The following is a 24,150-nucleotide window of genomic DNA, read 5'->3' as shown; positions in this document are numbered from 1 at the left end:
TATTAGGGGTCCTGCCACACTGGAATCTCTGGTGGTCACGATGACAAGGAAGAGGACAGGTGTCCCCTTGTCTACAGGCGAAGCGCCACTAGACAAACAGTGTAGAAAGTTGTATGCTTTGGGGAAAAGAATCGCCACTGCTGCGGCTTACTCAATGCGCATAGCCAATAATGTCACACTCTTGGCTAGTTATTCGGATATCCAATGGATCCTACTGCAGGAGGTTGCCGCACCAGTGCGCTCCCGCCTACTAGCAATCGTGTCGGAGGGCAAACAAGTCAATCACAACATCCTCAAGACTACCTTGGATACTGCTGAAACAGCTGGTCGTTCCCTGGCACAAGGTTATGTAGAGAAGGAGCCAAGTACCCCCACCTCAACCCTCTCGCCTACAGCACCTATATGTTGGATGCCAGAGTGTGTGAGACGTGCGGTACCAGTGAAAATACTGATACCTAGGAGAATCTGGGAAGCAAGGTTCCCATTGAGGAAACCCTACTTACTTACGAGACAGTATGATGGTCATTTGAATGAAATCCCTGAAGAAACAGAGCGAATGAATGATGAAGAAGAATGGTGACGTTGCCACCATCACCGTCATACAGAGCAAAGTTGACGTGTAGAGAAGAGGTGCAGAGACTAGAGAATGCAGGCAATTTTATAAGGCATCAAGAAAGTATCGAGATATATAACGGCTTTGGATCAAGATGAAGAAACTTATGCTGCAGAAATAATGAATATATCAAGCAATTTCACAAGTATTTACATGCAAAGAAACGCAAGAAGGATAGCTTTATAGTGAATAGATTCCAGCATGTGCCAACATGTACATATTTGCATGAGTATATATTGGAGTTAGTAAAGGATGGATGTTCCCACTACGTTACAATAGCAGAGCTGAGCAAAAGAAGGAAGACTGCTTTGTCAATTTTTCAAGTGTGGCACAGTTAGAAAACCAGTGAATTACAGGCGAAAACTGAAAGGCGAGGTTGGATTAGCCAAGAAGCCAAGGCCATATCAGATTGGGGTGAGCTGACATTGGATACAAATCGTGGGAAAGAACGAAGCTTCTGTTCAGAAGGCATGGACAAAAACAAGAAGACGTCGGAGGTCTATTAAAGAATAGCATTTTAATACACTAAAAGCTCAAATTTCTTGGTCTTTAGTCACGTGGGGAGAAGTTGGACGAGCATGATGGCACACGGCACACATACGCATGAAGGCAGAGCGTGACTTTACTCCCCTGAATTCCCCGGAGCAAAGAACATGTTCAAGGCCGAGTTCAAAGACCTAATTGACAGTGGACCACTGAGGTGATGATGGATGGATATGCTAATTGGTGGGAAGCTATGGTTAAGACTAGCTCATCCGCACCTGGACCTTCAGCCTATGTGCTGCTAATGTAGGTTGGGAAGGTGTTGACGGAGGTTAGAAAGTAACCAATGATAGAGGACCGCATGATCAAGGGTCCTATATTTGTGTAGCCAATTAGACGTCGTATAATCATAGTGACATATTTTATGGAAGGGCTTAGTTGCCCCACCTGATGTTAAGAAACAAATCATTTTCTTCACTTCCCTAGAGGAGTATGGATCGTATACCTAGATGATCCTTGCAGAACCTATCACACTCGCCATTAGGTTTTTGTAGTTTGCCACGTAGGATGACGTTAGTGATACGTAGGTTAAACGTCACCTATGATGATTTATTTACTATAGGAATGTAATTTTTTATGAAATGCGCTGAGAAGTCTCGAGAGAGATCGTGATGAGGGACGTCTGTTGTCAGTTGTACTTCCTGTTTTAGATAATTGATATTAAAACAGTATCTTTTGCCAACCACCTGAGTTGGTTCTATTATTGATGTTTGAGTAAACTCTGCATCCACCGTCCATCTCGAAGGTATTGCTAACACATCTTAAAGGGCTGGGAGAACCCCCAGTTCAGTACCCTTTTAAAGCGCCATGCTTGGTGGAGGAACTCCGGGTTCAAACCCGAGACTCAAGCGTCATTGATCAACAAACCTGTGGAAGATTCCAATCTGTTTGGAAAGGCAGTTGACAAGGCGCTAGAGAGAGATCGCCAAGAAGGAACACGACTCTCAGATCTTTGAATCGTATTACTCAAAGACCTTTTTAACAAAGAGGGGGTAGTTCTCTCTGCTCCTTTCACAGGCAATCCTATCAACATTCCCCACATACCAAGTATGGCTCAGCGAACAATTGGTCTTCAGGACAAGGATCTAACTCCCCCCCTCCCCCGTACTTATCCTCCCAGACGACAACGCCGGGGAAAGGAAAGAGGTCGTAATACCACCCCTAGAGGCTCCCCGGCCGCTGGTAAACAATGACTCTCGAATCCGGGTCTCCTCCTATCCCTCCCCGGTCAAGGGACGCTTAACATACATACATACATACATACATACATACATACATACATACATACATACATACATACATACATACATACATACATACATTCATTCATCAACCAAACCAGTGGGTGCTCAAGATAGTCACCCACGGATACTGTATCGAGTTCAGCCGGCCACCTCGGTACAGACCTCCAAGATCCAGGCGCCGGAAAAACCTCAAGATCCTGCAGTAAAATAGCGCTATTGAAGTTGTCCCCGTTCTACAGGTAAACAAGGGTATTTATTCAGTGTACTTCCTTGTACCCAAAAAAGGATCTAACCATGCGCCCTGTTCTAGACTTGCACCCAGCGAACAAGTTGGTCAAACCCCAAAAGTTTCATATGGTGACGCTGCAAGAGGTAATTCCTCTTCTCATAAAGGGGATTACATGGCAACATTGGACATGAAAGATGCATACTTTCATATTTCAATGTTGCCGGATAGAGGGCAAGCACTATCAGTTCTAAGTCCTTCCCTTCGGCATTGCCTCAGCCCCAAGGGTATTTACAAAGGTACTTGCAGCGGCTCACCTGCGCAGGCAATCCATCCCAGTTTATCCTTACCTCGACGACTGGCTCATAACAGGGGACTCCTACGAAACATGCCTATTAAATACTCAAGACAGCCAACCTTTTATTCGGTCTGGGGTTCTCCATAAACAAGAAATTCAGCCTCGACCCCAGCCAAGTTGAGCAGTTTCTAGGGGCTCTTTTTCTGACAGACGACGGTCTCGTCTTCCCCTCCAATGAGAGGGTTCAAAACATGCTGTTTCAAATCCCTCAGCATGTAGCCAGTCGCGAGGTGACGGTTCGCAAGGCCATCCGACTGTTGGGTATGATGGCGTCCTGCATTTACTTGGTTCCTCACGCGTGTTTGCGCCCCATGCAAGAGTGGATAAACAGCCAATGGTGTCAGTCCGGCGGACTATGGGACGATCTAGTGGTTGCCTCGTTCTCTCGTTGCAGTGGTGGTCGAGAGAAAACCTCTTGAAGGGGAAAATCGTCACCACCCCTGCAGTAGAATCCACTCTCATGACGGACGCATCCCTCACTGGGTGGGCGGGGGGGGGGCGCTCACCTTCTTCAACAGACGGCATCAGGGTTTGGCCCCCACCGGTAGCTTCCAACCACATAAAGCTCTTGGAGCTGCTAGCGGTGTTGAAAGCACTGATGGCCTTTAAGACGCACCTACATGGAAGGATAGTACTGGTCCTCACGGACAGCACTACAGCCATGTACTACCTGAAAAAGCAAGGGGGCACTCATTCTCCAGGGATGTCCAAACTATCTCAGAAAATGTGGAAGTGGGCTCTCAAACAAAGGATGTTTCTATTGTCTCAACACGTTCCAGGGGAACTCCAACCTTCTGGCAGACGTGCTCAGCCGAGACATCCCACTGCACTTGGAATACGAATGGCGACTACACGAAGACATTGTCTCCGTTTTCGCATAATGGGGATTCCCAGAGATCGACTTGTTCGCTACTCTGGAAAACTCATAATGCCCAGATTACGCCTCCAGTTACCCTCAAAACCAATCCAAGGGGAACAGTCGCTGGATAACATGGTCAGGGAGATTTGTTTATGCTCCCCCCCTCCCACCCCCCCAACTCCCCAACTCCCCAAGATTGTGCCCAAGATGCACCAGGAACCAGTTACCATGATTTTGGTGCTCCCATTATGGGCACGCCAGCCCTGGTTTTCCCATCTGATGGAAATGTCTCTTTTCCTCTGATGAAACTGCCTTGCCCTTACAACATGTCTCGGGACAGGGGGCAAACTCTCCATCCATACCCGCAAACTCTCAATTTAGCAACCTGGCTCCTGAAATCATAGTTTGGGCATCTCCAGCTTACTCAGAGATGCATGGATATACTTAAAGAAGCAAGGAAATCTAACACCAGACATTGCTACTCCAATAAATGGAAAAGGTTTGTCATATGGTGTAATGCCAAGGGCATCAATCCCATTGAATGTTCTCTACATATTGTGTTCTACCTGACTCACCTGCTGGACTCAATTCAATTCCCTAAAGGTTCACTTAGCTGCACTTTCAGCCTACACTACATCCCAGCAGAAAGTGTCATGGTGGAAGATCGCAGTAATTAAAGCTTTTATGGAAGGGGTTAAGAGAATGTATCCTCCAATTTCCAACCCGGCTTCCGGATGGGACATAAATGTGGTGTTAACCAGACTTATGGGGTCTCCCTTTGAACCTTTGCACAAAGCAAGCATTAAAGCACTCACTTACAAGACTGCCTTCCTAGCGGCAGTCACTTCTATATAAAGAGTTGGTGAACTACAGGCCCTTTCTAGTCTAGACACTTTTGTCACAATTCACAGAGGTAAGGTAGTTCTGCGCACTCACCCAAGGTTTGCGCCTAAATTAATTTCCAAGTTCCTTGTGAACCAGTCTTTAGAACTGCCTACCTTCTTCCAGAACCCTACCAGCGTGGCAGAAAGAAGCCTACACACACTGGATGGGTGCAGGGCAGTCATATACCATCTGGAAACAACTAAACCACTACGGAAAACGAACCAGTTTTTCATTTCAGTGGCAGCTGGTAGAGAAGGGGACGCTGTCTCTAAATCAGCCATCTCTAAATGGATTGTCAACTGCATCATAGTCTGCTACACTCTTGCCAAGAGAGAACTGCCCTTTAAGCCTAGAGCACATTCTACTCGGGGCACAGAGGCTTCCATAGCTTTCATTGCAAATGTTCCTCTTGAGTCCATTTGCAAAGCGGCAACCTGGAGTTCTGTACACACCTTTACAAAACACTATTGCCTAGATACTCATTCTAGATCTGATTCCCAGGTGGGACAAGCAGTACGAAGACATCTTTTCACTACTGTTCCTTCTCACATCCCACCTCCAACACCGGGTACTGCTTGCTAGTCTTTGCACTGCATGTGATTCTAAGCAGATTCACAAGCATCAGAAGACATACATTACTAACCGTAATAGCATTTCTAATGATTGTATCTGCTTAGATTCACATGCGCCCACCCTTCCTCCCCGCCAGAATGGAAGGAACATAGACGTCTTACTACTTCTTTCTGTACTCGCTCGCGATAGTCATAAGTCTCCCTCATGGCAGAAAAAATACAATCGGACGTACCTCGACGCGTGAGGATTTCTTGGTGCACTACACATCATGTTAGGAATAGTGTTACAAACATGCCGACGTCCCCTTTCGATCCTCGAAAGACAAGTTGCAATACTCTGCGGTTACCACTAGATGTCGGATTATATGCACAGCATGTGAATCTAAGCAGATACATTACTTACCATAATAGCATTTCTGATGATTGTATGTTATCTATCTGAAGGAATTTTTCCAAAACATCTATAAAAATAAACTCCTCCTCCTGGATCACTTCACTGCTTAAAATGAAATCCTTCGATGTGTTAGAAGCAGGAAACTGTAGACCTATTTCAAACTGTCCCATCTTTCTTAAAATTGTGGATAAAATTGTTTGCAACCAACTGCAAAAAACATTTGAGAAAAACTCTATTTCCAGTCTTGTTTCAGACCCGGCCGGAGCATTGAAACAGTCTTGCTCCATGTACAATATCATCTCTTGCATATTATGGACCATGGTTCATCCTCACTTTTGCTGTTAGGATTTATTAGCAGCATTCCACTCCTTGGACAATACCATTTTGCGATTACGGTTAAAGGCTGTTGCAAACTTGTCTGAAGAGGTTCTCTTAATACTTAACTGACCCAACTGACCGCACGACCTGTGTCCGTATTAATCTTAATCCCAAAATGTCAACTTGACTGCAGAGTTTCACAGGGAGCATGTCTATCCCTCTCCTTCTTAACATTTATCTTAAACCACTATTGGACGGAATCCAAGCGAATGACATTTCAGAATTACGCTGATGAAACCTCTTAATATGGACCAAATTCACGGTAAAATTAATCACACTTTGAACCGTATTGTATTCTGGATGGACCTGAACTGGCTCAGTCTGAATATTTGCAAAACTGAATGCCTCAACACTTGCGTATCCACCAAGTCTAAAGCATCCAACAGGAAATTGATATGATATGGCATTTATAACACGCCTATACATTTATAACATGCCTATACACACGTGTTTCAAGGCGTGACGATGCAAGGGAGGGGGAACAGAGGGAAGACGAAGACAACTATCTTACTTGGCCAGATGACATTGAGATCGCGCAAGCGCAGGGGAGGGGGGAAAGGGAAAGTGCAGGGGGGAAGCGAGGAAGGGGCAGTGCAATACATAGGATCAACAGTAAAATAAATAAATAAGAACAATCGGTAAAAGTGCAGCCAGCTAGTGGTAAGTGCAGACATCAATTGTCAAGAGCTCGTAGGGGACTGTAGGGATACAAAAACAGCCCCCAAGTGCAGGTGTTGCCCGGGATACAGTGCAGGTGTGCAACTGGCGGGGGATGGACCGGGGCCCGAGATCAGGGGGTAGCAAGGTGACCAGTCATGTTACAGTCAGGAGTTCAGTAGGGGAGAGGAGGTGAGAAAGCAGAAGCAAAGAGGAAGGTCTTGTGGTGCTTCCGGAACCGGAGGTGGTTCTCCTCAGGTTTCGGGGAGGCTGTTCCAGAGGGAGGCCGAAGATGGAGATCTACCGCCAACTCGTTGCTTGGAGAAGTGACTGACCCCGAGAGAGTTGGAGGTGGATGAGCGAAGAGCTCGAGAAGGAAGGTATTTAGGAAGAGCGAGTTGAAGGTATCAAATCCCCATGCCCCAGAAGGTCTTGTGGACAATGCAGAGGGTTTAGAACTTAATCCTTGCAGCCACTGGGAGCCAGTGCAGAGATTTCAATCCTGGAGAGAACAAGTCTTGCAGTCCTATTCTGGATGAGTTACAGAGGGCGGAGAGTCGCAGCAGGCAGATTTGGAAAGAGGCTGTTGCAGTAGTCCAGCCTAGAGAGAACCAGAGCTCTGGAGACAGTGAGCTTCTCAGGAAAGGAATGGAAAGAATACCTCTGAGGAGGTGCAGCTGGTAGTGAGACTTCTTCGAGACGCCAGAGATGTGAGGAGAGAAGGAGAGTGTGGAGTCGAAGATGACCGCAAGGTTTTTAGCCTCACAGGTGGGAGCAGGAAGAGGGCCAGAGAGCGGCAGGAAAGGAGGGAGCAGGTGTGCCGATGAGGAAAATATCAGTCTTACTGGCATTAAGGCAGAGATCATTGGTGGCACACCACTCCTGGATAGCAGACAGCTAGAGATGAGAGAAGAGGTGGCGGAAGGGAGCCTGAAAATGAGTGGAGTGTCACCCGTATAGCACTGAAAGTTGGGGCAGAGAGCGGCAATGCAGTGGGCAAGAAGTGGCAGGTATTGGTTGAACAGCCAGGGAGAGAGGTTAGTTCCCTGGGGAACACCACAGGTGGAGATAGAGGAGAGGAAGGACCCAAATTGGACTTGGGATGGTTGATCGGAGAGGAAAGGGGTAAGCCAAGCCCAGGGCCTGATTGGTGATATCCAGGTTATCACGGAGACGGTTGAGCAGGATGGCATGGTGATGGCATGGTTTACCTTGATATAAAGCTACTATCAAACCGTTCGTAGTTGTGAAAAATCTGGGAGTGAACCTAGACCAACACCTTTTCATGATGAACCATGTAAATAAATGAGTTGGTACAACTAGCTTTTACATTATGATTTTAAGACTAATCAGACTGTGTATATTGGAAGACCATGCTGCCAGCATTCCCGGGCAGTAATCTGTTCACAGTTGGTGTGAAGGCATCATGAAGTAAGACACAGACAGCAGATTCAATTTTCTAAACAAAAGGTTTTATTTTCCTCAAATGTCAGGATGGATGAAGGCCTAAATTGCCCTATGCTAAGGTGGGATTTACCTACCTGAATAAAGCTAAGGAAAGTCTGTCAGTAAGTTCACCTCAAGTCTGTCTGTGTCTAAAACCTATACTTGCCCACACAACTAAATATATACAATCTGTAGGGATGTCGGCAGCAAAAGAAAGTGTTCAAAATAAAGTTCTGAGCTACTTCCAGCTCCTGGCTTATACTCTGCTTTCCCTCCCCTAAATTCAGAACAGATCCAAAAGGCCTCGGGGTTCTGTGAGAAATCAGAGTCGCTCATGTACTAGTCCCCAGTGATTTGTCATCCAGGTGGCCAGGACGCAGCCATCACTATTGTATCCAGGTCCTGGGGGTGGATCAGTGTGGTAGGATCCACCTGGGTGAGGGGTCCTCGATTTTGGGGAGAATTCTCAGAAATGTGGTAATTCCCTCCACCTTGGAGACCCCCAGCAACTTGAGGACTTGATATTTTTTACCTGGAGAGAGTGAGACCCCTTTTCCCACTCATGTATTTTAATATGATTGGAACACTGTTTCTTTTGGTTATGGAGTTTGACCAACTCCATAGGCATCATCTTTTTAAATTGTGTCGCACACTGCACCTTCAGTGCAGTGACACAGGGAAGTCTTTCAGATTTCCCAAAGGTCTGAATACCTTCTCTGGGATAAACTGTTTCCCTTCTCATGTAAAATGTTTGTTACCCTTTCCTCACTGAATGGCTGGTGGCAGTGGTTTCGTTTTAAATACCGTGTTATGCATTTATCGTGGGCTGCGTTCGCAGCTGCAGTAAAGCACCCAAGGGTGCCATATTTGTCAAAATGGCCCGGTCTTCTTTTTTCGCAATTTCTTTGTGGAAAGGTCCTTCTTGATATTTGATCGCACCAAACCAGGTTTGGTCCCATTGTTCGCTTTGCCTTTGGCAGGATTCACGAGTGAAGCCCGCCTCTGGCTCCAGGGTGTCTGGGGTAGGAAGGAAGTGAGGGAGGTGCCTGAAACTCCCTGTGCTTAGTCTCCTAGGAGACCCAAATGCACTCTGTGGTGATTGGCCGGCTGACTGTCCATCAAGGACAGCCACCCTGCTGGGTGACAGACAGCTAGGATGGAATGAATGGGAGAGAACTGAATAAAGGGCAAATCTTTTGGCTTGGAAAGCAGATTCGACCACTGGACAAAGAACCGAAGAACAACTTTAAGAGGACGCCTGCTGCAACTCCTGGACCGTTGGCTTGCCCGGTGAAGCCCTGCTGCTGTGCTGAAACTCCAAATTCTTATCGACAGAGAAGCCCCTGCAAGGACGACTTATCCCTTTTGAGTTGGTGGGCCCAATCAACTCCAAAGTAAACCACCTGGACATCCATCTCGGAGCTGGTTGAATTTACACTGAGTTGCTGCTGGAAACCGTATAGCCAGGAAGAGGAACACCAGATTGTGTGCGTTGCTTTTAAGCTGGCCTAGAGCTTCAGGAAGATCCTCCGAACTCCCAGGAAGAAGGACTGACCGAGCCTGAGCCCCCTCAACAGAGTGCGGGACCCCAGAAGCAAGGAAAGTCCATCTCGACAGCCAGGAACCGCAGTGTTGCTATTTGCGCTAGATGCGAGGAGCTGAAACACTGAACAGCTACTGAAAGTAAAGTTTGCCGGTTGCAAGTTTTGACCGTCCCAGTGCAGTGCAGGAGTCCCCCGACGTCCTCCCTCTTGTCCTCACGACTGAGGCCCAGGAACAGCGAGACCTGCAGAGCTGCACAGGAACAGGAGTCATCTGCTGCATCTTTTCTTCATTTTAAAGGTACTATACAAAGTCTAAGATAACTTACCTCTTGCTGTAGAGTTGCCTGCATCTTCTACTACTCACAAGTCTAATCAGCTTGTGGCCCTACATTTGATTCTTCTTTTCATCCAAGACTTCTAAAACATTGTGCAAAGACTTTTCCATGAACCTACCAGAAGTGCTTCATCCTATATAAGACTTTTGCCAATTGACTTTGGTCTAGCCTATTGTACTGAGTGACTCTGCTTGGGGGGGATCCAAAATCATTTGCCTGCTTAAGAATATTTGAGTTCTCTTTTATGTTCTAAATAATCTTTTCCTTTGACTTATTACTATATGATCCTAAATGCAGCAGTGATATATTGATGTCCCCAGCACCCGAGCAATTGAAGTCACCGCAGGGTGTAGGTTCTGTCTGTGGGCCATCCCAAAAGGGTATCTACTGATTTAGAGATATTAAGTGTTTGTATTTCGAACTGACTGATAAATAAATGAATAATTGTTTATCCAAGATACCTTGAGTGTAAGAGTTTATTTGAATACTTGTAACTGTAAATCTCTGTAACGTCACTACAGCTCACATTTACCCCTCTTGGGATAAGCCTGGCTGCTCAACACGCTACCAAACTGTGTAGTACAAGCTTATACCAAAGGTTGGGTTTCTTATACCTGTAGTCAGAGTTGTTTGTAGTGTTCCCAGAGGGTACTGCATACAAACCTTGCCCAACACTCGGAGTAGGGTAGGGGCACCCTGATGGCAAGATGCTGTATCCCCTTCCCTTTTTGACCTCTCCCCATCCTACTATACAGGATTTACTGACTTCGCAACTCCCACTGCACCCCCCCCTTTCACTCAAACACTGCGACGAGGTGGAGAGGGATTGGGAAGATGAAGATTACTGACAAGAAACATGCTCAGACCCAGAAGACACTCTGTCCGCTCAGACCCAGAAGACACTCTGTCCTTTTAACAGGGTGGAAAACAAAGGCACATTTTGAGCCAGTTGGGGATGCTGGAAGGTGCCGGGAAGCCAGAGAAAAGACCAAGCGAGCTGCATATAGACCCTGGGAGACCTGGAGGAGGAGCTACTCCCCCCTTACTGGCCATGTGAGTTCAGAGGAGACTGCAGTGTGGAGAGGGAACTGTACCTCCAGAAGGCAGATCCAGGGGCAGCTTGGGTTGCCTGGTGGTACCCACAGCAGAACTCCCCTGGGCCAGGCAGGCGAGCCCAGGTCTCTGAGGAGCAGGAGATGAGACCCGGACCTCATGTAAACATCCCCTTTTGGCTCCTGCAGCTCCCAAGTCATGGAATGCTTTTTTTTGGGCGCTGTGAAGTGGGAGCAAAGTGATATCTGCGCGTTCTGGGACTGGAAGTCCAAAAACATATTTTGAAAACCTTGAATTCTGAGAGGAGGCTCGAGCTCGGCGGAGGGAAGTCTTCTCTGTGAACTATACATTTTGAGGAGAGGGGTCTGAACCCGGCGAGGAGGCCTCCCTGGAAGAATCCAGCAGCGGACAGTGCTCCCTAGGAGGCAGCCATGGTGGGACTGGACGAAAGGGTGAGTACACCGGCAAACTGTGCAGAAGACTTACATAGCCCATAGCCAGTGTGCCGTGCAAGTATTGCCAGTCTGGTAGCCTGCGTGACCTGTGCTACGCAGCAGCTGCGAGAGAACACCAAGAGGGAGAGGACGCTGTCCACTCCCGAAAAGCATTATTCCGGTCGCCGGCTTGTGAAGGAAGACCCTCAGCAGGCGAGCAGAGCGCGGGATGGTGAGCTTCCCGATCTCTGAAGTGAGGGAACCGCCGGAAAGAGACACCACAATCCGGTGAGTGTTGGCGAGGACATGTGTACACAGGGGTGCTCCTGTAAACATATACTTTTTGACTTTTGCACCTTCCCTGCACAAAACACCGTTCTTCCTAACCCGACTCATCCTTCTAGCAAATAAATTTAGTGGGAACCTGACAGTTCTGCATCAATGCACACCTTGGAATTCCAACACAGGTGCCCTTGCATTCCGCCTCTTTTCGTGTCAAGAACTACAAATGGCTCAGTTGTTGCAGGATGTTCAGGTCATGTTAAGGAATGGGGTGATCAAGCCTGTCCCTCAGCGGCTCTGGAGTGCACTTCGGATACTTTCTGGTACGGAAAAAGTCAGGAGGGTGGATGCCAATCCTAGACTTAAGACACACCTCAACAATTACTTGAAGACCCAGAAGTTCAGGATGGTCACTTGCAGCATGTGCTCGACCAGCTGGAAGAAGGGGTCTTTCTGGCAACCTTGAACCTGGAGGGCGCCTTCTTTCACGTTCCCATTCACCCAAAACATTGTAAGTTCCTGTGGATTGTGGTCCACAGCCGCATTATCTGTTCAAGGCTCTGCCCTTTGGCCAGAAATTGGAGCCAAGGGTGTTCACAATGTGCTTGGTCGCGGTGGCAGCGCATCTGCACCTCAAGGGCGTTCACTTCTACCCATATATGGTTTGGCTCATTCGCTCACGCGCTCATGCAACACCACATGGCAGAGCCCATGTGCCTTCTGGCGGAACTCTGATTCTCCTGGGCGCACGTCTCAAGACGGTCACATGCCTGGCTACCTTCTCAGAGGAGTGTTTGACGGCAATCCTGGGGGAGGTGCTGCGACTGTCTTTGACTCAATCCGCAACAGTATGCTCCATCAAGTAGCTGTTGGGCATGGTGTCGTCCTGCATCCACCTTGTTTCCTTTTGCAGGCGCCAGAGAAAGTCTCTTCCAAGAGTTTCTGGACGCAAGGTGGCTGCAGGTCATGGGTGCTTGGGCGGGCAAAATCGCCCTCACCCTGGAGATCTGACAAATTCTACGATGGTGGGGAGTTATCTCACGCAAGGAGATCCCTTTCAGACCCCACCATTCCATGCCACAGTCGCCACGGATGCCTCCATGGAAGGTGGGGGGGGGTCCCACACCAGACAGTCACATGCCAGAGTCCTCTGGCTCCCGGAGAAGGACGTCAACGTCCTGGCGCTCCGGGCAGTCCTCTGCCCTCAAATCATTCCAACCTCAGCTGGGGGTGTAAGTGGTGCAGATCTTCAGACAGCACCACCACCATGTTCTACATACGGAAGCAGGGTGGGATGTGCTCTCCCAATCTCAGCCAGAAAGCCCAGGCCCTGTGGCTCTGGGCCATCCTTCAGGACATGTTCACTTTCACCTGGCAGGCACCAAGAACATTATTGCAGACTTGCTCAGCAGGGAGCTGTGGGCCTGCCACGAGTGGGAACTTGATCAGGCACAAGTTCCATGCTCTTCCGCAAGTGGGGTCAACCACAGATCGACCTCTTCGCGAAGACGCCTAACTCGAGTGTCGGAAGGTATCCTCAGCCGAGGAGCCTGGGGGATGCCTTCTCATTTCTGTGGGACAGGCTCTCCCTGTACGCATTCCCTCCAATTCCGGTCATGCTACCTCTGATCAACACACTCTGTGCCATTGCAGGGTGATCCTCATTGCCCCTGCATGGGCACAGCAGATCCGGTATCTGGACCTGCTCCCGTCTGTCACTTGCTCCAGCCATCCGACTGTCTCCAATTCCTGATCTTCTTTCCAGAGAAAATGGAACGATGCAGCACTGTCTCCCCTACTCTTAACAATATATTCACCAAGCCTCTCTTTGACGATCTGGATTTTCTGGGTATCACCTATACCAACTATGCAGATGATGCGCAGATTCGCCTCCCACTTTCCGGGGATCTCATCGAGGACTCAGCCTTGGTGAATAGTGTATCTCATCATTCAGGCATGGATGGCAACCCATGGACTTTGCCTGAACAATGATAAAACCGAGCTAATCATCCTGGGCACACAATCCAACTTCAAGAAACTAGGCCAGGAGTATGCATCCTCCTTAATAGACAGCAACCTCATCAAGGTGGCCAAGGAGGTGAAGACTTTGGGGGATCTACCTGGATTTGACACTCTCCTTCGTCACACAAGTTAACGCCATGGCTTCCGCCACTGGTTACACTTGTAAGCTCATCAGGACAGGCAAACCATTCTTGTCCAAGGATAATTGCATGATCTTAGCCAGAGCCTGCATACTCTCCAGGCTGGATTATTGCAACGCCCTATATATTGGCGCCAACAAAGCAATTATTCAGAGGATACAAATCCTCCAAAATAACGCCCTAAGAGCTGCACTCGGCGCTGCAAGAAGATCTCACATATCAGCCATAAGGCGCCATAACTGGCTCCCTACCCACAATAAAATCTTATTAAAAACAGCATCCCTTACTTATAAAGCACTCAACAATGCCGCCCCTAGTTACCTGACTTCGAGATTCCATAGGAGAACATCTACCAGACCCACGAGACAAGCCCATTCCAACTGCCTCACCATCCCTAGATTTAAGCTTTCCAAAATCGATGGTTGCAGTTTCCCCGTCAATGCGGCCCAACTCTGGAACTCTTTGCCACACCTCATCAGAGAAGACCAACCTTAACAGAACTTCAGACTTAATTACAATAATTGGCTTAAATCCACAGATCAGTAGATTCACACATGTTTACAGACTTGCCTTCCACTTCTGCTCACCCCTGCCCACTTCTCACCCAGCTAAACTAACTATTGTATATAGAATGTATATAATTTCCATGATTTATGTTACCGTATGATGTGATGTATCCACGATTGTTCCCGTACCGTATGATGTGATGTATCCACGACTGTTCCTGTATCACCCTGAAACTTCTATATTCAAGCTTTGCATATTCTGTAACTGTTGCACCGATACCCCAGGGTCTGGAGCGCATTATAAATGATTAAACAAACAAATGAACACTATTTCCCTACCGCCGGAATGCAAGAAGATCCTGACCGAAGCCAGAGTTCCTCTACGCTGTCCTGTTACGGCAATAAATGGAAATGCTTCACAGTGTGGTGCAGGACTCGGAAGATGATGCCTCTGCGAATCACATCTCTGCAGCTCCTCTCGTACCTGCTTTTGCTGGCCGAAAGCCCGCCTGGCTAATGCTTCTATCAAGGTACACCTGGGCACCTGGTAATCCCCCCTGTGGTCACACAGGCTTGTCAAAGAGTTCCTTATAGGACTCTTCGGGACTTTTCCTCCAGTCAAGGCTCCTGCTCCAGCTTTGGAGCGCAACGTGGTTTTGACTAAGCTCATGGGGCTTCACTTTGAACCGATGCATCAGGACCCTCCTGAAGTTTCTTTCATGGAAGATGGCTTTCCTAGTGGCCATCTCCTCGGCCAGGTGGGTCGGGGAGGGTCCAGGCCCTCGCCTGCAAGCATCTGTACTTGTCCTTCCGTGCTACGAGGGTGGTGCTGCAGACACGACCATCTTTATGCCAAAGGTCCCCTCAGAGTTCAATCTCAATGAGCCTTTGGTTTTACCAGGCTTCTTTCCAAACCCTTTTATGCCTGCTGAGGGCGTTGCATTTGCTGGACGTTGCTCGTGCCTTTTTATGTAGCACTCAAAGATTTTTGGAAGACTTCTCAGTTATTCATCAATTTTGGACCTTTGAATAACAGGAAGACCTTGCCTAAGGCTTCCATCTCCAGGTGGTTCTCTGGCTGTATCATGCTCTCATTGTGTGGCCAACATACCTCTTCCAGGCCGTCCGAGAGCCCATTCCTCCAGAGCCATTACATCAACGATGGCATTTCACTCTGGTGTTTCCCTGCTTGACATCTGCAGGACTGCTACATGTAGGTCCACCCACACCTTCAGGGGATTCTACTGCGTTGATAGGGATTCCAGGGAGGAGTCCCATGTTGGCCAGGCAGTGCAACACAACCTCTTTACTTGAGTTGAGTCTATTCCAGGTCTAAGTGTATTGCTTCTATTGAGCCTTGCCACCTCCCATGTTTGTGTATATGTGCTGCTATGTAATCATTATTCATGAGCATGTGAATCCATGACATACCTGATGCTGGAGAAGAATTCGACAAAGGTAGCAGGCGCCCCTCTCAGAAGAACAAGGCATGATAACCTGTTCAGCTGTAGTTAACCACATTGAGAGTTTGCAGCCATCTGCTTTTTGCTCACTGTACCTTTCACAGATGGGAAATATCCATTTGCATATCAGTCTTTGTCCCGCCCACAAGGGCAGTCCAGCACCGAAATGCTATGGCAACTCCTCTCTGAACAAGAGTACCAACAGCAACCCCATACACGTGTTTCAGCCTTGTTGGGCATCATCAGTGAGGTGAAGCTGAGCCTCTCTAAGCACAGTGAGCCGGGAGTCCACGTCTGGTTGCCCCCAGGTAACCTAGGGTGACCAACCCCAAGTTCCTTCAAAGAATTCAACAAAGGTAGCAGGCGCCCCTCTCTCGGAAGAACAAGGCATGAGAACCTGTTCAGCGGTAGTGATGCTGGAGAAGGTTTAAGTTACTTACCTATAACTATTGTTCTCCAGCATGGGTCTGGCATGGATTCACATGGGAACCCTCCCTCCTTCCCCTCTGTTGCTCTTCTTGGTTCATACTGCCTCTTTACCTTCTCGACCAAATCTGGAGATGGCCACCAGGGGTGGAGCTTAGGGAGACGACTGTCATTGGATGAGGTCAATATCACCCAAAGGAAAGTGATTGGTTATAGGGGAGACCAAACGCTTTCAGGTTAAAGCGAAACTGCTTTCTTTTTTACTGAGGTTTCCCAGCCTGATGACTCGGAATGTTCATGAGCACGAGTCCATGCCAGACCCATGCTGGAGAACAGGAGTTAAAGGTAAGTAACTGGTTCCTTACTCGACCTTTAGGTTTAGCAGGATTTTAAAGATTTAATTTAGGTATGTACCGCTATCCCAATGAATGCCGTTTTGGAGCCCACACCATACCTTCGCAAATCATGACTGTTTGCATTCTATCGCTAGAGCAGATGTTCAGGTGTGCCAAGCTGCTCCCTCCCCCATCTCTGAGGTAAAGAATGTTCCGAAACACTGCTTGACCCAGCCCTCCCACCTCCACTGAGAGATCTGGCGTAAGGAGGTCAAGAAATGAAAGGCAGAACTTTCCTCTGCTTGTTATGAAACAATGAACAGACTTGCCTTGTGCATCATGGCTCTCAAACATGACGACATATCTGAATCCCTGTTTTTATCTTTTTTCTCTAATGGAATGCGGAGGGAGATGTTTTTAAAACGTCACCAGTGGCTTTCATGGAGGTTATCATTTGTGTCCCTTTAGGGAAGAAAGTTAGATGGATATGCTAGGTTTTGAACATTGTAATTGCTTTTGAACAGGCTTTTCTGAGATCCTACAAACTACTGGAAATATCCATTGTTTCTGAACTTAATTAAGTACTCAATGACAGAGCGCTAGGCTCAGAATTAAGTAACTTGCTTACCGCTCACTAAATCCTTCTTACTGGGTAATCGCTAGCTAAAATTAATGTTAACTTTAGAAATAGTGACACTGAACTGGTTTAAGTTATTTGCTTCTATGAGGCTGTTTTGGAAGCTTTTTCCTCAAAACACTTGACGAATTTCCCATACCTTGCACTTTGGTCAATCTACAGCGCTTTGAGACCATACCAGTGGTGAAAGGCACTATGCACATTACAATACCATTTGGCAAGCGATTCACACTTGTTTTTAGTGACTGTTACATGTTGCATAAACATTCTAGTCTTGTAAAGTACAGTTCACTTTTTACTTACAAAAGCTTCTTTATGTTTCAGGTTGGATTTGCTGCCATTTTATGCAAGATTGGTTGCAACCTTGCATCCATGCATGTCTGATATAGCAGAAGATCTCTGTTCTATGCTGAAAGGGGATTTCAGGTTCCATGTACGTTTATTTGATGTACTCTGTGTGGTGAAAGTGATAGTATCAATTATTAAACATTTGAAGCATTTGTTTTTACTTGAAGGGATCTAATTGATGGACAGTTATTCAGCCAGAAAGGTATTCAAAAGCTACAACACAGATGTGCTAACAGATCCATTGCAACTGTAGTGAAACTTCACCAGGGTTTCACAGGGTCACCTCGTCACGGTACACACCTTGGTACAGAATAGCAAAATAGTATTTGATTTATTTGGTTGTTTTTAAGTTGGTTTTTGTAGCACCCTCAGAGTGTGCCACAGTAGCTAACCCTAATGGGAAGGCTATAACACCTTACAAGAAAGGGAAGCCAAAGCTCTTTTAAGCGTGGGTAGCATGATAAGTCTCAGGTGGGGAGGGAGGGGGGTTTGTAGGTCGACACAGAGGTATAAGTAGTCCACACAGGAATCATCCAAATAGACTGGAAAAAACAGTATGGCATATTTGTCCAAATGTTGCCTATATGGAAATCTCGTATAGCCTAAAAATTCAAACAAATATGCCATATAACACATTACAGTAAAGAAGGGCAGTGGGGACTGCGGGGGTGCCCCCCGCACCCTTCTACACTGTAATGTTAGCAGTGGTTGCGGGGGTGTCCCCTGCTCCTGACTCAATAAAATATTTTTAAAAGAACAAACGAAAACTGGGACCCTGCAGCGCCGGTTCCCATACACGCAAGTGAAGGGAACCGGCATCGCAGAGGAATGTTGGTGATGGTTGCACACAAGGAGGGGTGCTGCCCGCAGGTTAATTAAGGGGGTGGGGGCAAGGGAGAAGTTTGAAATGTTCAGGGGACACAAGACAGTTATTTTCGGAAAAATAACTTCAGCCTTTTCTCCTTCAAACATTTCAGCTTCCATCTTTCAACCCAAAACCGTCCACATGCACCTCCATAAATTACTCTACACTATTACTTGAAAAATGTATATTTTAATAAAGGCACACATATAAAACTATCAGTTCAGATGTGTTTTTCTTATTAATACATAGTATTAGAAATATACAAATGTATTATAAAAACAGTAATACATATACAAGGACTCTCCAACCCCAGTGTCTATATGTGGACCTTCTGTCCAATGTGAGCACCAAACATAAACTAACGGGTTGGGGTGAACTAGGAAACCATAAAACATAGCCAGTAAGTAGCCAGTAATCTGCATAACTACGTTTGGGGCCCTACAGGCCCAGCCCTAGTACATGTGGAAATGTGGAATACCCTAGACCTGATGAACAACACCTAACATGTATGGCAGGATGTGGGACTAAAAAGAAAAACTGCATTTTATCCAAGGGAAAAATCGGGTAACATCCCTAAGGCCTAAAACACAATTAACCATCAATCTAGATCTCCTAGGGTCTTCTAAGGGTATGCATGCCAGTCACACAGAATAATACATGGAAGCCGCAAAGGGGGTTGACCTATAGTAAACCTGAGCTACGGCTTCCAAGAGTCAGTATTCATTTCAGCCACAGTTCGTGGGAACATGGAGAGTTAATAGATGGAGGCACAGTGTTCCAAGTACCTTTTTAAATATAGTTAAAAATCACAATCCAGTACAGAAAAGGTGAAACGTGGTCTAGAGCTTACTGAACCCCAAGGAAACCAGGAAAAATATCCAGGGGCAGATGAGTACCCCAGAGTCACTTTAATGTGTGTTCGAGTGTCAGTTTACTGTTCCATCGGAATGAATGGGAAAAGTTAATCGCCCACCCACATCACTGGAGGTAAGTATAAGGGGTCAGAAATGTTAATTTTAAAGGATATTTGTACCACGCACTATCACCATCAAAGTGGTCCCCTGGCAGCTCTGAAAAAGGGAAAGGGGGTGGGGGGGGGGGGTGGGTGAGTTAGTGGGAATGAGCTGCAAAAGTGCAAGAGAGCAGTAATGTGCTGTTAGCAGTCTCAACCTTGTAACTCCGTTGGCTGGACTTGTGATGTTTTCCGGTCGGTAGCCATTGTGTACTGTTGTGCTGGTCTATGTGGTGTTTGTTTTGTTGTTGCAGTGTAGTGAAGTTTGTGCGGATTGTTGTGTTTATAGGCTTGTGGTTGTGTTTGGTTAGATTTTGAGAGGTGTATGCAGAGGGTGAAATTGTTAGTGGATTGGTTAATTGGCATAGCTAACATTCACATTTCTATCTACGTGTGGCACATGCTAACATTCACATTTCTATCTAGGCGTGACTCAATCCAGGTGTGGCACCTGCCACCATTCACAATCCCATTTAGATGTGTCTATGGCCAATGTTCACAATTCCAACCAAGTGTGGCCCATGCGATTGTTCACAATGTCATCAAAGTGTGGCACATGCTGACATTTATGATCCTAACTAGATGCAGCGTAGGTTCATGTCTAAGGTTCGATCTAGGTGTGGCACATGCGAACAATCACATTTCTATCAAAGTGTGGCACATGCTACCATTCACAATTTCCATCTAGGTTTGGCACACGCTACCATGCACAATTTCCATCTAAGTGTGAGATATGCTATCATTTGCAATTTATTTCCACCTGAGTGTCCTGATGTGTTTGAGTGTGCCTTTCCTGATCTCAGGGTGCCAAGGCCCGGTGAGAGTGTGTTGGGACCTTCTCTTCAAAGGCACGCCTCAAGTGGAGGATGCCTCAATGGTGTTCTTATCTTTTCCAAGACACAAGAAAATTGGGTGTTGCATGAATCGAGAGTCTATGGGTCACTTTGTAGGAAGGATGGCCATGTGAGGCGGAAAATTATGTTATGGTTTTTTAAAATATGCATTTTTTTAAAAATAACTTTATTGAATGTAAACACAACGAAAAGGCAGATGTTAAGCATAGACATACATCAGAAAAAGAAACAAGGAAATATCAACAGCGGCAAGGGCACTGCAGGGCCTGGGGCCATGAGACGGATGCGAGACAAATGTTGGGAGGACAGGCTATAGCTTACATCCACAAGTCAAGGGAGGAGAAAGGAAGGAAGGAGGGGTCGGGGGGGAGGGAAATGGGGGAGAGATGGGAGGGGTTGGATTTCATTGAGCATCGAGCCATTTACCCCATATCCTTTCAAATTTACGGGGGCAACCCCGCGCGTTTTAGATCCGGTGTTCTGAAGCTGCACATCTGTCCAGTTCATTGCTCCAGCGGTTCAGACCCAGTGGGTCTGCAGAGCCCCAGTTAGCTGCAATAAGTCACTTGTCCGCCCCCAGCGCAACAACCAAGAACATTTTCCCATATTTTGTCAAGTCCACTTCTCCCCAGATGCCCAAAAGTGCCCTCTTGAGATCTTTAGGAATTGCCAGGACAGTAGAGATCGTATTGATACAATCCCCCCAGAAGACTTGTAGCACTTGACAGTCCCAGATCATATGGTAGAAGGTGGCCGGCTCAGTTTTGCATCTAATACATGTCCCATCCTCAGATCCCCCCATCTGGCCATGGCAGTGCGCGAATAATAAGAGCGGTGAAGGATTCTCAGTTGTATTAGTCTGAGCTTGATTTGTATCCCGATTTCTCTAGGGGACATTAGTGCCTCTATCCAGTCTTCAGGTTCCAGGTCACCTAAGTCTCTTTCCCACTTTCTTTAAGCCCATCGAGTTGTGTGGCCCCGAAGGAGTTGAGGGCCTGATAGAGGTGACCTTGGCGGGAATACGCTGCGGGAGGATGTTGGTCTCAATAGGAGAGCAGGGGGGTATGTTGTTTGTGTCATGGAATTGAGCATGGATGGCGTGGGCCAGCTGCAAGTGTCGAAACCGGTCCATAGGTACTAAGCCAAATTGCTCTTGCATGGTCTCGAAGTCTAGGAGGTGACCCCCCTGGATCACATGTGCTAGTGTATTTATCCCTTTTGCTCCCCAGTGTTCAAAAGAGCCCATTTTCACCATCTCCGGAAGGTGCGCGTTCTGCCATATGGGTTGGGATAGTGTTGGTGTCCCTTTCCAGCCGACCAGTTTGTGTGCGTCCCGCCAAGCGTGGCGGATACGGTGTGTTATTTTTGGTAACGTCGGCAGTTGGTTGTTGGTGCCATACAGGATCTGCAGGGGGTTATTGGGGACATGGTCTCGATTTCAATACGGATATGTGGCAGTGTGGGGTCTGCGTGTACCCAGTTGTTTACCACCCCGATCTGTGTCGCAAGGTAGTACGTACGTATGCAGGGTAGACCTATGCCCCCCTCCCATACTGATCTCTGGAGCGTGTTAAGGGAAATTCTGGGCGGTTTCCCTCCCCATAGTAGTCTGCAAATGTTCTTGTCAATGAGCGTAAAAGTTTCCCGGGGGATGGTGAGCGGGGCGTTTTGGAGAACGTATAGGGTCATCATTTTGAATAGTGCGGCTCTACCTATTAGCAATAGGGGGAGTGATTGCCAGCGGGAGACATCCCTATTAAACCGTTCTATTACCGGCTGAAGGTTGAGTTGGAGGGACCCGTCTAGTGTCGGGTCAATCCCTATGCCCAGATATTTAAATTCCCTAATACAGACATGATATGGGCAGGCCTCAGCGATCACGGACTCGCTGCCTTGGATCGGGAAGTAAATGGTTTTGGCCTCATTCACCTTTAGACCCGCAAAGTTTTGATGCTCTTTAAGGCTAAGGGAGACAGTCGGGCATGAGGTGCACGGGTTGCTTAGGTATATAAGGGTGGTCATCCGCGTAGAGCGAGAGTCGGGCCTCTCCACCCCCCCCCCCACCCCGCCAGGCAAATCCGGACCAATTCTTGTTTGCTCTGAGCTCTATTGCGAGCGGTTTGATGGCGAGGAGAAAGAGGAGTGGGGACAATGGGCACCCCTGTCTAGTGCCTCGGCCCAGAGGGAATGGTTTGGAGAACCTACCGTTCACCCTCACCGTGGCCTCTGGGGATGCATAGAGGAGTTTGACCCAAGATATGAACGTTTGTCCGAGGTTCATTCTAGCCATGATTGCCCACAGAGTGTCCCACCCCATGTAATCCAATGCCTTCTCAAAATCCACTGCCAGGAGGGCCAGCGGGCCGGTATTTCTTTGGCTCTACTCAGCGCGAGTTGAATTCTGCGTAGGTTCATGCGGGTGGATTTGTTGGGCATGAATCCACACTGATCCGGATGGACGAGAGTCTCAATCACCTTCAATAGTCTATTAGCAAGTGTTCTGGCAAGGACCTTGGCTTCTCTGTTGATCAGTGAGATAGGGCGGTAGGAGGCGCACTCCTCTGGGGGTTTTCCGGTTTTATGTATGACCACTATGCACGCCATCCTGAGGTCCGGGGGGAGTGGCCCTGGTTCTTCACTATGCAGGAACATATGGTGCATATGAGTCGATAATGTGCCACCGAGGCATTTCCAGGTCTCTGTGGGGAAGCTGCTGGGGCCCGGAGTTTTGCCGGGTTGGAGCTGTGCGGGCACCTCTTGTATTTCCAGCTCTGTGATTTCAGCGTTCAGGAGGTCTGATTGGTGTTGTGGGAGTTTCGGGATCTCTTATCCGGTAAAGATAGCAAGAGGGCTCGATCGCAGGGCTTCCGGTGGGTGGGGTGTAGAGTTTCTTGTAGTAGGCAGCGAATGCTTCCTCGATGTCAGTCCTCCGTCAGCAATGCTCCCTCCAGAGATCTGATAGCACGCACCTGTCCTCTGCTTTGCTCACGTTTCTCCAACCAGGCCAGGGTTTTATTTGCTTCATCGCTGTTCATGAGTTGTCCAGGGCCAAGTTGCTGAGGGCTTCTTATGCTGTAATTAGGGCCTCCTTTGTTGCTGGGGTGTTGTGTGCTAGGATTTGCCGTTGGCATTCCAGGACTTGTTTTTCTGCTTCCCTGATCTTCTGGGTGTCGTTTCCGGTGGGCGCAAACCGCCAAGATAGCTTCACCTCGGAGGACTGTCTTATATGCCTCCCAGATCGAGATCGGGCATTCCACCGAACCGTCATTTATTTCGAAGTATTCTGCAGTCTTTTTTTCAAGTTCTTCCGCTATTTCAGGGAGCCGCAAGTGGTATGTGTTCAAGCGCCAGTTGTGGTCCGGGCATTGGCAGGCATTCTTCATGGTTAGAAGGAGCGGAGAGTGGTCCGAAATTCCCCTTGCGAGGAATTCAGCAGATAGAAGCCTGCTGTTGGTGTTACGGGGGATGAAGGCATAATCGATCCGTGAGAGTGATTTATGCACGCCAGAGAAAAAGGAGAAGCCAGCCTCATCACTATGGAGTGAGCGCCATGTGTCCATTAGCCCCTGTGCATCGGCGAACGTAGCAAGCAATGTTGGCGCAGGGCAGGTCCCAGGTCTCCTCTTAGATCTATCGACTGTGACGTCCATCACTTCGTTGAAATCTCCTATCACCCACAGGTCTGCCTCCTCTTCCAGGAGCAAGGTCTGTAATTCAGT

At 47.7% G+C, this 24,150-nt stretch overlaps 1 protein-coding gene across 5 annotated transcripts in view; it reads left to right on the top strand.

Annotated features, from left to right (window-relative positions):
- UPF2 (UPF2 regulator of nonsense mediated mRNA decay) overlaps window positions 1–24,150 on the top strand; it is a 766,220-nt gene that overhangs the window by 295,959 nt on the left and 446,111 nt on the right. For all 5 annotated transcript variants that reach the window (XM_069627785.1, XM_069627784.1, XM_069627788.1 and 2 more), the window contains exon 9: window positions 17,677–17,785. In XM_069627785.1, coding sequence (XP_069483886.1) covers window positions 17,677–17,785 — 109 coding nt within the window. The remainder of the gene's footprint in view (window positions 1–17,676; window positions 17,786–24,150) is intronic.

Source organism: Ambystoma mexicanum, chromosome 12 (genome assembly GCF_040938575.1).
Source record: "Ambystoma mexicanum isolate Mex_15411 chromosome 12, UKY_AmexF1_1, whole genome shotgun sequence".
In the NCBI taxonomy this organism is placed as follows: Eukaryota; Metazoa; Chordata; class Amphibia; order Caudata; family Ambystomatidae; genus Ambystoma; species Ambystoma mexicanum.
The sequence above is the reverse complement of the archived record's forward strand: the minus strand, read 5'-3'. Positions and strand labels throughout refer to the sequence as shown.